Source organism: Garra rufa, chromosome 7, assembly GCF_049309525.1.
Source record: "Garra rufa chromosome 7, GarRuf1.0, whole genome shotgun sequence".
Taxonomy (NCBI): Eukaryota; Metazoa; Chordata; class Actinopteri; order Cypriniformes; family Cyprinidae; genus Garra; species Garra rufa.
The window spans coordinates 18319480-18334641 of record NC_133367.1 but is presented as its reverse complement, the minus strand read 5'-3'; the positions used below and the strand labels follow the sequence as shown (position 1 = coordinate 18334641).

The 15162-nt window shown below is 35.1% G+C and overlaps 1 protein-coding gene across 1 annotated transcript; it reads left to right on the top strand.

Moving 5' to 3' along the window:
- Positions 1–3387: 3387 nt before the first annotated feature.
- LOC141338028 (uncharacterized) lies at positions 3388–4305 on the top strand. Its single transcript, XM_073843601.1, has 2 exons — positions 3388–3687; positions 3772–4305. The coding sequence occupies exons 1-2, from the start codon at positions 3388–3390 to the stop codon at positions 4303–4305; spliced, it is 834 nt and encodes a 277-aa protein (XP_073699702.1).
- The last annotated feature ends 10857 nt before the right edge of the window (positions 4306–15162 follow it).

Genomic DNA, 15162 nt, shown 5'->3' with positions numbered 1-15162 from the left:
TGCGGGACCAGACCGTAAAATCTCTGAAACATTCTTCAGAGCTTCATTCCTCACCTGTTGTCCGGACGGTCACGCACATATGCCATATTTTCTCTACCCTGATGATACCCGCCACCGGATGGTCACGCAAAATTGGGGCTCTTTTGCCTGAATTACTGCAGCAATGCGGCGTGGCATGGAGTAGATCCCAGGTTGCTCTGATAGTGGCCTTCAGCTTATCTGCATTGTTGGGTCTTCCTCTTCACAATACCCCATAGATTTTCTATGGGGTTAAGGTCAGGCAAGTTTTCTGGCCAATTAAGAACAGGGACACCATGGTCCTTAAACCTTTGAGCGGTATGGTCCCACATGTGGGATTCTAATTTCTCTGCCCCTGGGAGTACGGTCCCACATATGGGATTTAGAGCGTTTGGTGATGTCATGCAACTGACAAATTCAAACTGCGCTTTGGCGCGCTGGCTGGCGCTGAGCCAGAGATGGACGATCTCTGCGCTTGTCATATAATCACAACTATGCAGTGTTTTTAACCACATAACGCTTATTTAAGGTTTCAGACATTTAAATTGAAACATACATACTAGTAAAACAAGACATTTAGAGTTTGTAAAATACACACAGATGTCTATGGAAGCAACAAATAGCAATCTATTTAAATATAATTTGCCGATGTGTTTTATTCATATCACATACACAGTCTAAGTAACTAAAAAGTTCACTCTATTCCTCTTCCAGTTCACCAGCCACCTACTTGCATGTATTTCGGGAGAAACAGATGAATTTTCGTGCTGTAAATACAGCTGACAGGACTCTCTGAACTACAGCGTGAACAAACATGGCCGCGCCCATCTCACATTATAGATCAAGATCCAGATCATATACATAGGGTTTTAAATGACGAAACACACTAATTCACACATATTTGTGAATCGCAATATCAGATAGTTCATGGCATGGTAAACAAGTGTGTGTGAGTATTCTGAATAAAAAAGGAAAAACTAAATAAAAGTAATCCATCTGTCATACAGTGTTATTGTGTCTGTGTGGTGTCACGTGACAAGCTCGGCATGTCGCCATGGAAACAATAAGGGCGGACGTTCAAAAAACAACTCACTTTGGGGGGTCCACTAGAACAGTGTTTCTCAACTCCAGTCCTCGGGACCCACTGCTCTGCACATTTTGTATGTCTTCCTCATTTAAGGCACCTGATTTTGATCATCAGCTCATTAGTAGAAAGATTCATGAACTGAACTGAGTGTGTCAGACTCAGAAACATACAAAATGTGCAGAGCAGTGGGTCCCGAGGACTGGAGTTGAGAAACACTGCACTAGAATATTTTAAACTCACCACTGAAAGGGTTAAACCAGGTACTGGTAGCTTTGGCACTGTGTGCAGGTGCCAAGTGCTGTTGGAAAATGAAATCTGCATCTCCATAAAAAGTGCTCTAAAACATCCTGGTATACAGCTGCGTTGACCTTGGACCTCAGAAAACACCAGCAGATGACATGGCACCCCAAACCATCACTGACTGTGGAAACTTTACACTGGACCTCAAGCAACGTGGATTCTGTGCCTCTCCTCTCTTCCTCCAGACTTTGGGTCCCTCATTTCAAAAGGAAATGCAAAATTTACTTTAATCAGAGAACATAACTTTGGGCCACTCAGCAGCAGTCCAGTCCTTTTTGTCTTTAGGGATCCAAGGGAGACGCTTCTGATGTTGTCTGTTTTTCAAGAGTGGTTTGACACAAGGAATGTCTTCCCCATGATTGTGTAGCCTACAGAACTAGACTGAGCGACCATTTAAAGGCCTTTTTGCAGGTGTTTTGAGTTAAATAGCTGATTTGAGTGTGGCACCGGGTGTCTTCAATACTGAACCTCTTCACAATATTATAATTTTCTGAGATACTGATTTTGGGGTTTTCATTATTTTTCAGTTATAATCATCCAAATTTAAAGAAATAAACACTTTAAATATATCAGTCTGTGTGGAATGAATGTATATATTATACAAGTGTCACTTCTTGAATAAAATTAGTTAAATAAATCAACTTTTGAAGATATTCTAATTATATGACAAGCACCTGAGACTACAAGCCAGCTAAAGCCAACAAATTGAGCTTATTTGCAGTATTTTACAACTACTTTCCCGCTGGCGAGAAGCCCCTCCCATGACGCAAATTCTTTCAATAAAGTGAGATTTGCACTGATTAGCTGGTTTAGAAGTGTCACTGTATTAACACTAAATGCCATATTGCACGTCAATAGTTCTCATTCATTATACTGATGTCTTTAGATGACCTGTAAACTGAGTTAAAGCTTTACTGCTTTTACTGCTGTCAAGAGACTGCTGTCACCTTTTGTGACGCTCCTTCCACAATCCACAACAACTCACCAGTGAAGCTCCTCCCACAGCAGTTCCCTAACAAATGGTGGAATTTTCCCATCAGCCTCAGAATTCATGAGAAACCTTGAGAACATGAGTGATCCAGAATCCAGCAGAATGGAACATGAAGATTCTGAAGAACAAAGAGGTTGGTGTTTATTCTCGACTCCTCATGTATGATGCTGAAGAACATTAACATTATAGAACTTTAAACATTTAGATTTAGTGGTTTTAATTAGAAAAGTCTTAAAAGCTGTGAAATTACATGATATACATAATATTCCTAATTTATGAACGGAGTACAAACTGGACCCTGAAACTGAATTTTTGAGCAAAAAAATCAGTGAAGGAAACAAACATTTATATTCAATGTGAACATTACACTGTAAAAAAGTTTTCACCAGTTTCAACTTAAAAACTTAAGTTTAGCAGCTGCCTTAAAATGTTAAGTTAAATCAACTTAAGTCATTTAAACTCACAAGTTAAATCAACTAATTTTTATTGTAATAAGTTAAAATGACTTGTAATTTTAAGCTGATTTAACTAAAAAACTCAAGGCAGCTGCTAAACTTAAGCTTTTAAGTTGAACCTGGTGAAAACTTTTTACAGTTTAGGAGGTCAGGCTAAATATCACAAGCTCTTTATTTTATAACTGTTTCAAAATGGTTTCAACCAAGTTGGTACAATTTTGAACACATGGCAAAACATTTTAGAACTAAGAAGATTTTTCAGACAATATTGTCATGAAGGTTTCAAAACCACTGCAAATCTTTGATTTTGAATCAGATGTTGTATTTTAATATGCATATGCATTTAATTGGAAAATTGGATTCAATACTATTTACACTTTTTTCTCTTCCTTATTTTTAAGGGTTCAGTTGTGGTTAGAAGATCAAATATCCGAATCATCAAAACAGTCATCATTTTCTATAGCAAATTAAATTTCTCTTTATATTTCTGTCTTTGAATTTATGATTTAAATTGAAACATTTATTTTATAGACCTGATGGAAGACAGCGAGGACAGCGATGATCTGAGTGAGACGGAGCAGAAACATCTCAGCAAAAAAAACCCAGAAAAGCCCATTTGTCCTCAGTGTGGAAAGAGTTACCTAAATAAAAGCAGTCTTAAGATTCACATGGTAGTTCATAGTAGAGAGAAGCCATTCACATGTGATCAATGTGGGAGGAGTTTCACTCAAAACAATGCCTTGAAGGACCACATGAGAATCCACACCGGAGAGAGGCCTTTTACATGTGGTCAGTGCGGGAAAAGTTTTGCATACAAAAAAGTTTTAAAAGTTCACATGAGAGGTCATAGTGGAGTGAAGCCGTACACATGTGATCAATGCGGGAATAGTTTCACACAGAAAAGAAACCTTACTGAACACATGAGGGTCCACACTGGAGAGAAGCCATATGCGTGTGATAAGTGTTGGAAGACTTTTGCACGTCTAAGGAATTTGAAGTTACATCTGAATTCTCATTCTGGAGTAAAACCATTTAACTGTGATCAGTGTGGAAAAAGCTTTCTTAGGGCAAAACAGCTGAAGAGCCACCTGACAGTTCATACAAAGGAGAAGCCTCACATGTGTTCTCTGTGTGGAAAGAGTTTTTCACTGCGACGTGGTTTAACAACACACCAGAAAAGTCACAGCGGCGTGAAGGACCGTATGTGTTTTACTTGCGGGAAGACCTTTATTAGAAATGCTCAACTGAGACAGCACCAGAGAATTCACACTGGAGAACAACCTTACAAGTGTTCACACTGCGACAAGAAATTCAGGCAGTATGGATCTTGGAAAAGACATGAGAGGACCCACACTGGAGAGAAGCCATATCACTGCTCTTCATGTGGAAAAAGTTTCACTCAATCTCAGTCTCTTCACCGTCATAGAAAAAACATATGTCTGAAATCACATTAAGTAGTTTATGTTCAGGATCTGGACTTCAAATGCGATGCTGTGCCCAGAGCCGATCCTCTCTACATGCAAAATATGCTGTGCAGAGGCACCCTTGCTCTCAAAGATGATGCATTTTTAGTTTTGTTCTAAAGTGGGTCAGCAGTTAATGTGGTGCACTGTCTGTCTCCCTTTCTTTGTAAAAAATCTGTCAAATCTTGTAACGTGAATGTCAAAGAAGAGACACTCCTCTTCCTCCACCAACAGAGTTTTGCGTAGTGCCCTCAGAAATCCAGGATCGGCACCAGCTGTTTCCTCGTCAAACTTGACACAATATTTCGAGCAATAAAAGCTCTATTCAGTAAAATCTTCTAGTCTTAACCAGCCACAAGCAACAAGACAAAGAAACATCAAAAGTTGTCAAAGCGAAAAAAGTTCATCTTCAAAACCAACAGTTTTAACTATAAGACTGAGATTAATTCAAATGTTGTGTTTCTCCCAGAAGAACAATCTATATCTATATCATTAAATCATTTTGAATTATGGTGTTAATTAAAACATTGTGCTTGTTAGATTCTACCAAACACCTTTTATTGAGTTGTGATTGGAGGAAGAAATAATGTGCTCTTGTGTTCATTTCAAGGTATACAGACTGAGTAGCTCCTACAGTTATTGCAAATTGGTCAGAAGTTAATTAATAAAGCATGGATTAAAACTTATCTTCTTGTATTGTCTATTATTCTACCAGTGCAGACAGACACTGCGCTGTCAGAGATCTGCAAATATGAGACACCACAATTCAAGTCATCAAAAAGCTCAGATACTGATCAACAGAATATCAATCAGAGCATTTCCTAAAATCTTCCACTGAACTCTTCTTCAAAGCTTAAAGGAAGACATAAAAAGTTGTTTTCGCAAAGAAAAATTACTCTTGTCAAATTCTTTTAAAATTAGTGATACTTCTATGAATTGAAACATATGTACAGCTATATCAAAAACATGCTGTAGCTATTTTACATAAGGGTCCTCTATGTTCATTTAGAGCTTTTTAACTGTTTCCCACCATTCACAGAGGTTTTTTTTTGTCATATATATATATATATATATATATATATAGACACACAAACATACACTTTGTATACTTTACAGTATAAATATGTAACAATAAATATTGCACGTGCTGGAGATCAGAGGCTCGCAGATATAAGCAAACACAGATTTATGATTCCAGTGCTTTTCACACTATGCCTAAGCATGGCTTCACATTTTAGCTATGAAGTTGGATTTATTTGATCATTGTATATGATGGTCTTCATAGTTTGCGTGCTTTTTTACCTGTAGGAGGAGAACCAACATTGACACCCAGCGGTTTATTGCCAATTTCTGCACATACAAAATTTTCTCTAATAAGGTAGGCTCATTTCTTTATTGGGATGGATGTAGTTATAAGAAAGTCCATATTTCTCAGATTGTGAAAAATAATGCTAATATAGAGCAGATTTATTGCACATATTCTGATTTATATCAGATTAGCACAAACACAGAGTGAGATTAGTAAAGTGGGATCTCTGCTGATGAGTTGGTTTAGAAGTGTCACTATAACAATCTAAAATGCTTCTATATTGCATGTCAATAGTTCCTGTTTTCACCTCATTCAGTTATGCTGATGTCTTTAGATCACCTGTTAACAGCCAGTTAAAGCTAATTTTATTGGTGTCAACATTGAGGCCAACTATGTGCTCACCACTTTTCATACCTAGAAGATATAACTCTTTTAAAAGCTTTTATTTCTTTATTGTCTGTGAGAAACCATGTTTTATATAAAAGCAACAACTGTTGTATTATCCATATGATTTATATTTGCATTCTTGTCATTGTGGTATTTATGTATATTTTTCTTTTCTTTTGTTCATGCGGCTGGTAAAAGAATACAAATTGAATGCAGTTTAGATGATTCACAAACAAAACAGAAATAAGTAATAACTTAATGTTACATTTTTTAAAGTGGATAGAAAAGCACAAAGCACAAATGCTGTGCAAAAACGGTGTATAAATGATTCTGTAACTAGTTTATTTTGGATTTTGGCAGATCTACCTTTCCTACACAGAAATCCACTTTTTGTGAAGCTCCTCCCACAACAATTCTCTAATAAATGGTGGAATATTCCCACCAGCCTTAGAATTAATCAGAAACCGTGAGAACATGAGTGATCCAGAATCCAGCAGAATGGAACATGAAGATACTGAAGAACAAAGAGGTTGGTGTTTATTCTTGATTCTACATTTATGATGCTGATCAATTTTAAGGTTAAAGATCTTATAACAGTTTTCAAGTAGATTTAGTGGTTGTTATTAGAAAAATTAAGCTGTGAAATAACATTATATAAATAATATACAAAACACATGGTATTTTGAACGCATGGCAACATTTTACAACTCTGACATTGAATGGTAGAGATTGGATATTTTTTAAACGATGCTTCATGAAGTTTCAAAACCATTGCAAATCTTTGGTTTTGAATCAGATGTCTGAGCGTGTATTAAAATTATATCTGTATTTGAATACATATGATATTTTTGTATTACTGCATACTGTTTTATAATGATCTTCAATACACTGAGATAGTATCTGCCACTAAGTAAAAAATTAGATCGAATACTATTTACACTTTTGTTTCTTCCTCATTTTTAAGGGTTCATTTGCGGTTAGAAGATCAATCATAATTTTCCATAACAAATGTCATTTAACTTTACTTGTCTTTTAATTTATGATTTAAAATGAACCATTTATTTTCAGACATGATAGAAGAGAGCGAGGAGAGCGATGATCTGAGTGAAACGGAGCGGAAAGATCATCCCAAAAAGCCAAAAAAGCCCATTTGTCCTCAGTGTGGAAAGAGTTACCAAAATAAACACAGTCTTAAGCTTCACATGGTAGTTCATAGTGGAGAGAAGCCATTCACATGTGATCAATGTGGGAGGAGTTTCACTCAAAACAATGCCTTGAAGGACCACATGAGAATCCACACCGGAGAGAGGCCTTTTACTTGTGGTCAGTGTGGGAAAAGTTTTGCATACAAAAAAGTTTTAAAAGTTCACTTGAGAGGTCATAGTGGAGTGAAGCCGTACACATGTGATCAATGCGGGAATAGTTTCACACAGAAAAGCAACCTTACTGAACACATGAGGGTCCACACTGGAGAGAAGCCATATGCGTGTGATAAGTGTTGGAAGACTTTTGCATGTCTAAGGAATTTGAAGTCACATCTGAATTCTCATTCTGGAGTAAAACCATTTAACTGTGATCAGTGTGGAAAAAGCTTTCTTAGGGCAGAACACCTGAAGAACCATGTGAGAGTTCATACAAAGGAGAAGCCTCACATGTGCTCTTCATGTGGAAAAAGCTTCACTCAATCTCAGTCTCTTCACCGTCATACAAAAAACATATGTCTGAAATCACATTAAGTAGTTTATGTTCAGGACCTGCACTTCAAGTGCAATGCTGCATCCTCATGAAACATGACTTGAGACTAGATTACCTCAAATATTGAGTTTCTTCCAAAACGACAAAAAACTTTTTTTTTTTCTTTCTTATATATCATTTTGATGTATGGTATAAATTATATCATTGATTGTATCAACCTTCACCTTTTATTTTGTTCTGATTCCATGGAGTTCCTAAAGGGACATGGTATGAGATAGGAAGAAAAAGTGTGCTCTTGTTTTGTATAGACAGACTGAGTAGCTCCTACAGTTATTGCAAATTGGTCATAAACTAATTAATAAAGCAAGAATTAAAACTTATCTTCTTGTACTGTATATTATTTACACAGACATGTCCTTTTTGTGAGGTAAGTACCACTTAGCGCTGTCTTAGTGCGGTCAGAAATCTGCAAACACAAGACACCACCATTCAAGTCATCAAAAGCTAGTATAGGCTGATACTGGTCAATAGCCTATTAGTCAGAGCATTCCTAAAATCCATCACTAAACTCTTCATCAAAGTTTTGAGGAAGACATAAATAGTTCTTTTCACAAAGAAAGCTTACTTTTGACAAATCTTTTTAAAATTATGATTCACTAACATGAATATAAACCGGATGTATTTTTACATAAGGGTCCTCCAAGTTAATGTAGGGCTTTTGAACTATTTTCCCAGACTTGACAGAGTATTTCTGTCATTTATGACACAAGGCTATTTTCAGCAATCCATGTTTTTATTTTGTGGGGGTGCTATCTTATTCTGAAAGTTACAGAATCTCAAAACATAAGCAAAAAGAGTAAGAAACAAGTGATAGAATCATTTCATACACGTGTTGTAGTCAAAAACAATTTTCTCAGCCTTTTGAGAAAAAATAAATGCATGAAGTAGAATTATTTTGTTATTGTCTGTTCAAATATTTATACCATTTTTTTTTAATAACCAAAAATGCTGCTGCTATCTGGCAACTTTTTAAAGCACTGGTGGGGAATGAGTTAACTTAAAGCCTACAGTATATATGAATTATATATGACTTGAAACTGCTGGAGAAACTGCTATACTTTATGTTAATAATGCTTTCACCTAGTTCATTATGCTGATGTCTTCAAATCAATGGCCACTTAAAGTTCTGGTGCCAGCTGTGCAAATAACCATACTTATAACAATAAGTTGAAAAGTCTTTATTATGCATTTCATTTCTGCAATGATTGGTTTCGGAAGACTTCTATTTTGACAGGGTTATAATAACTCCAGTGCTGCTAAGTGCGTTTTTTTTTTCAGCCGAATTGGACTACTGTTGACTTTACGTACTGTCGCAGCGGGTAGTTTTTAATGTCCGCGGGTTGAAACGACCACAATAATGTAATATTTATTCCCTGAAACATTTATATCACCAGAGGAACCTTACCACAAAATGTGTATTTTACCCCCTGGAACGCAATTTTTATTGGGGAACCACCCTCAAAACACAATTGGGCTAGTTATGAGTAGCAATTGGGCAATTGGTTTTGTTGTTAAAAATGTGGCAACCCTTGCACACTCTCTCTGGTCCATGTTTGGTTACAGTCTGTGGTCCTCCACTTTAATTGACGATTTGCGCTTTAAAGTCCCATTCTCAATCAAATAATTCGCGATCCGATTGGAGAATTTGGTTTACTGAGTTTCAAAAGGCTTATTTGATACTTTGCTCACTTTCTCTATATACGGGTGCATCTCAGTAAATTAGAATGCTGTGTAAAATATATTTATTTTAGTAATTTAACTCAAATTGTGAAATGTGTTTATTAAATAAATTCAATGCACACTGACTGAAGTAGTTTAAGTCTTTGGTTCTTTTAATTGTTTAACAAATTGTATTTAACAAAAACCCACCAATTCGCTATCTCAACAAATTAGAATATGGTGAGACTTGTCCAGAAGACAATTATTAACGCTTTAACAAGAAGCACTTCATGCTTCCTTCTGCTGACCAGCTTTTTAAATATGCTGATTTCATTCTCCTGCAGGATTTGGCACCTACCCACACTGCCCAAAGCACCAAAAGTTGGTTTAATGACCATGGTGTTGGTGTGCTTAACTGGCCAGAAAACTCACCAGCAGTACCGCCGCTCCCTATACGCAGAGTACGCAGTCTGCGTAGGGCACCAACTCCCAGGGGGGCCCCATCCCAGCTGCTCAAAAAAAAAAATCGTTTTTATATATTATAATAATAAATTAATATTAATAATATACATATACAAATAAACAAAAATATAAAAATATAAACGTATATTGCATTTTACGGTGAGCGCAGAGTAGGCTAGTAAGCACACGTGATGAAGTGCAGCATCTGCGCCGCGACGGCCGCGACGCGCCCTCACCTCTGTTTACGGCTGCCTATTTGGCCAAAAATGATGATAATAATTAATGAACAATATGCCTGGTCCTGGAAAGAGACATCAACAGTCCGGCGCCGAGAAACGAAAGAAAAAAAAAGCCCAAGATTAAGCCCGTGCATCACTTTCAGGTGCGTTCATAATCCTGTGAAACTTTTTTTTTTTTAATGTGTTTTAATGTCGGTAATAATTTCACGACTAAAGCATCTTTCTTAATATGAATACAAGCAGATCTAAGTAAAAACAGTGACTTAAAATGCATTATATTAAAACGCAGAGGCAATGATTATTGATTAATAATGACCATATGGTGTCATTAAATAACAATGTTAAAATACATAATCTAATACAAAATTAACAGTTTACATTACAATTTTAATAGAAATGCCTGAAAAGGGCACCAAATGCAGTTGTTACACTTACATGATGATCAAATTCCTTGTTTAATATTGACCAAACGTTTAAAATATCCACAAAATCTTTCTTATTTCCTCAACAAAAATATGTGGACATCATAACCCTTGTCTGCTTTATTGTCAAAGTCTGCTTTATTGTAAATTTTGAACTTTGGAAAGCTCCAGCAGATGACAGTGTTGATTTTATTTCAGTTTATTATTGTTTATTTTATTAAGATTTCACATTTTAAAACATTTTATTTAAAGTGTAATTTTAGTTGTTGTTTTTTTTCTGTAGAGATACAATTGTAATTTATAAATGATACAATTTATTTGTGTAATTACTTTTATTTGAATAAAGTTATATTTTGGCCCCTATAGTAGGTGTTTTTATATTATTTTATTTTATTTTTACTTCTGTAATATTTGGGGGAGGGGGCACAAAAGTAAAATTTTGCTTAGGGCACCCATTTGGCCAGCAGCGGCCCTGCTCACCAGACCTGAACCCCATACATTTTATATGGGGAATTGTCAAAAGGAAAATGAGTAACAAGGTACCAAAAAATGCAGATGAGCTGAAGGCCACTGAAAAATGAAACCTGGGCTACTATACCACCTTAGCAGTGCCACAGACTGATCACCTTCATGCCACGCCGAATTGAGGCAGTAATTAAAGCAAAAGGAGCCCCTAAGTATTGAGTACATATACAGTAAATAAACATACTTTCCAGAAGGCCAACAGTTCGCTAAAAATGTTTTAATTGGTCTTATAAAGTATTCTAATTTGTTAAGTTTTTTTTTAATGTGAGCCAGATCATCACAATTAAAAGAACCAAAGACTTTAACTACTTCAGTCTGTGTGCAATTAATTTATTTAATACACAAGTTTCGCAATTTGAGTCGAATTCTAATTTATTAAGATGCTCCTAATTTATTTGTTTGAATTGAAATGATTTCAATTAATAGGCCTAAGTTACAATGATTTTATTAAATTGTTATCATGTTAGACAGTTTCTGTCGTACTAAAAACATTTCATGACGTGACTGATATTCGTGTTCATTGTTTGAACAGTTTTCCACGTGTGAGTGCCTTTAAATTACATCAAAAAAGACACATCGGCGTGAAAGATTATGTGCTTTGAATGTAGAAAGACCATTATTGCAGCTGATAAACTAAATGTGCACCAGATAATCCACAGTGCAGAAATGCGGCACCAGCAATCTAAGATAACTAGAGACGTCTTATTTTCTGCCTAGTATCAAAAAAGAGGCCGTTTTGGAGACAACAGAAAGGAGTCCTCTTTGTTTTATTTTAGTTTCTTTTCCATTTGAGAGTGTTACTTTCTAAGTTAAATTTGTTTATGATTGATAGCTGAACGATTTAAACATTGATTCTGTTGAAATTCATGCGAATTCAAATATAAATACTCTTTGATATTCTCTTAATGGTCCACTTAGTAGTTTCTGTTTCCATTTCATTCATTATGCTGATGTCTTTAAATCACCTGTAAACTGCCACTTATCGTTCGTTCACTGGTGTCAACAGACTGAGACAGACTATGCCAACTCAACAGCAGAGAACAAAAACTCAGCTAAATATGTATGTTTATTTTTTAATTATTCCTATTTTTTATTCCTAACTTTGTTTGAATGTATTTTACTATGTTTTTTTAATTATATATTTTTCTATATACACTTGTTTTTCAGTCATGAAAATATAAAATAAAGCTTTACTTTTTTTACATCTTTTGTTATTGGATGCTTTGTTAAAGTACTGCAGTTGAAACATTTACAGGAATGCTGATTAAACAAGAACGTGTCCTGTTTTTTTGTTTTTGTTTTTTTACTAAAAAAAGAGACTATCATACATTATTACTATTTATATCAGTACATGTTAATCTTGCAAGAAAAAAAGCAATTATGATAAATAACAATTGTCCTCAAAATCTAACAATACAGTTTTATTATGTCTCCCCTGTTGTTTCCCAGCTTTCCATCCATTTTCCGCTCCACACTCGAATCCAGTAGGTGGCGGGAATGCACTATTTCAACCCAGACTATTTAGGTTGTTTTGTTAACCGTGGTTAAAAAAAAACAGAACACGTCTTAAATCGACAATATGCAGCAACTTTTCTTAAGTGAGATGAGTTAAATTGGCCATGCCTCTTGCGCTTTAGTTATTTTACGTTAATATAGATTTTCAGTGTTACTGGCAGATTTCATATTGAATATTGAGTACGTGGGACCTTATAAATACATCATTAAAGGTAAATGTAAATCTATATTATAAATAAGTAAGTCTGATACAGGAAAATATACAGCTCGTCATATTTTAAAGTTTTACGGTCATAGTCACTTTAGGTTTATCGATCTGATTCATTTATTGTGTAGTTATTGGAAACTCGAACTATAGATTGATAAAGACATAATACTGCTTTACAGTAGTTATTTATTTAGTGGTTAATGAAACGTTCTCCAAAGCAAAAAAGTAACGAAAAGTTTTTACTTAAGATGAATGTCATTTGTATTTGTTTTGATGCATTATTGACGTTTTATTCGTCTCAGATTGTGAACAATAGTTTTATAAAACACTTTTATGCTCTTTTAGTATCAAATATTGTAACACGAATAATCAGTTTCTACCTTAAACATTTAAATTAACTCTTCTGACAATCCTCTAAAGCTAGTTTCTGTATTAACAACTGCTAAAAAGGTTCTTTATTTCATATCAGTAGTTCTTTTTTCCACCTCATTCGTTATGCTGATGTCTCTCGGATCACATGTAAACTGCCACTGAAAGCTCATTTTATTCATGTGTCATTGATTTCATAGATTAAAGCATAAGTACAAAAACGGATTTGTTTTACCTGATTTTGGCAGATCTGTTCCTATCACACAGCAATTTACATTCAGCGAAAGCCCCTCCTATTAAGGCTGGAATATTCCCAGCAGTCTACAAGTTAAAAAGACAGTTTTTGAGAGAACATTGAGAACCCTGCAGAATGAAACAAGAAGATATTGATGAACAAAGAGGTTGGTGTTTATCATTGGTTATTCATTAATGATGCTGAAGAACATAAAACTAAGGACAGTGCATAAGTGGTAATAGTGAATGCATGTTTTGGTTAAACTATTTTAAGAGCTGTGGAATAACATTAAAGCAGCAAATAATATATGGGACACTCTTTATGAACTGGATACAAAATTAAGCCTAAAACTCAAGTCACCTTTAATTCTAGCACTTTATATTACACAGATTGCTTCAAAGCAGCTACAAAACAGTAACATTTTAAAATTCTGCAAGTCAATGGTATCATTATAAAGCTAATGTCAGTGCAGTGTTCATTTAGTTCAATATCTGTAAAGTTCATTAATTATGCAAAAAATGGGGTTTAGCCATAAAACAGCTCTACAAAAGACAATTGGCCACCAAACCAACCGCCACTAAACTGCAAAAAAGGCTTTACTTTTATCTTCTTCCCTTTCACATCTCTTACTTTTATTTTTGTATGATTTACTGAAAATCAAACCTTTCTTACTTTCATTTTAGACCTAATGGAAGAGAGTGAAGAACTGAGTGAAGATGAGGAGAAACATCATGTTGTTAAAACTGGAGAAAAATCTTTGAGTTCCTCACAGACTGAAAGTAATTTATTGAAAAGAAGAGCCAAAGCATCTTCTACATGCCTTCAGTGTGGGAAGAGTTTCATATACAAACAAAGTTTTAAAGATCACATGAAAATCCACACCGGAGAGAAGCCATACACATGTGATCAGTGTGGGATGAGTTTCAGAAAAGCAGACACCTTCAAATTACACCTGCTTTATCATTCTGGAAAAAGAGCATTTACCTGTGATCAGTGCGGGAAGAGTTTTGCACGAAAAGGACACCTCAAGGGACACATGAAAGTCCACACAGGAGACAAGCCGTATCACTGCTCTCAGTGTGGGAAAAGTTTCGCTTGGTTAAATTCTCTACTCAGTCATACAAAAAAAAAAAAAAAAAAAAAATGTAAAATCTGATGAAGTAGTTCATCTTCAGATCCACCCTTTTCAAGTGCAATGCTCACATTAATCTTAATTAGTCATATAATTTGACAACATGTTGTTTATAATTATGAAATGCAGTTGCAGATTGTGAATACTTTTTGGTATTGAAGCTTGTAAACATCCAATAAAATTATATTTCCCTTCACTGACTGAGATTGAAAGAATGTATGTCTGCCTGAACCATAAATAGTTTTACCCTTCATATCCAGTATTATATAAAACCCCCAAAATAGTAAAGTAAAAAATACAAATATTTTAAAGATGTTATGGAAGTAACTTCATTTAAACAGTAAACATTCAGTGAAAGTTTGGCTTTATGAACACGACATTAAACACGACATAAATAAATGTTTAAATTATACATAAATGCATACAAAAACGCCATTTTGAGTAATAGCTAACCACTTCTGTCAATTAGATTATTAGTCCATATGTTTTGTTTTTAAAGGGCATAACGAATAAAAATAAATCTATCGAAAGTCAAATTACTTTCAGTGTTTAATCTTGTATAATCTTCGTTTGTTTCACCCTCACCCCAACTCCTCCTACCTCGGTTTAGACTAGAAGATCTCGCTACTGG

Excerpts from the sequence above, each read along its gene's own strand:
- LOC141338028 (XM_073843601.1), top strand. The coding sequence starts at position 3,388 with ATGGAAGACAGCGAGGACAGCGATGATCTGAGTGAGACGGAGCAGAAA. Across the intron at positions 3,688-3,771 it reads AAAAAGTTTTAAAAGTTCAC|ATGAGGGTCCACACTGGAGA; the intron begins ATGAGAGGTCAT and ends CTTACTGAACAC.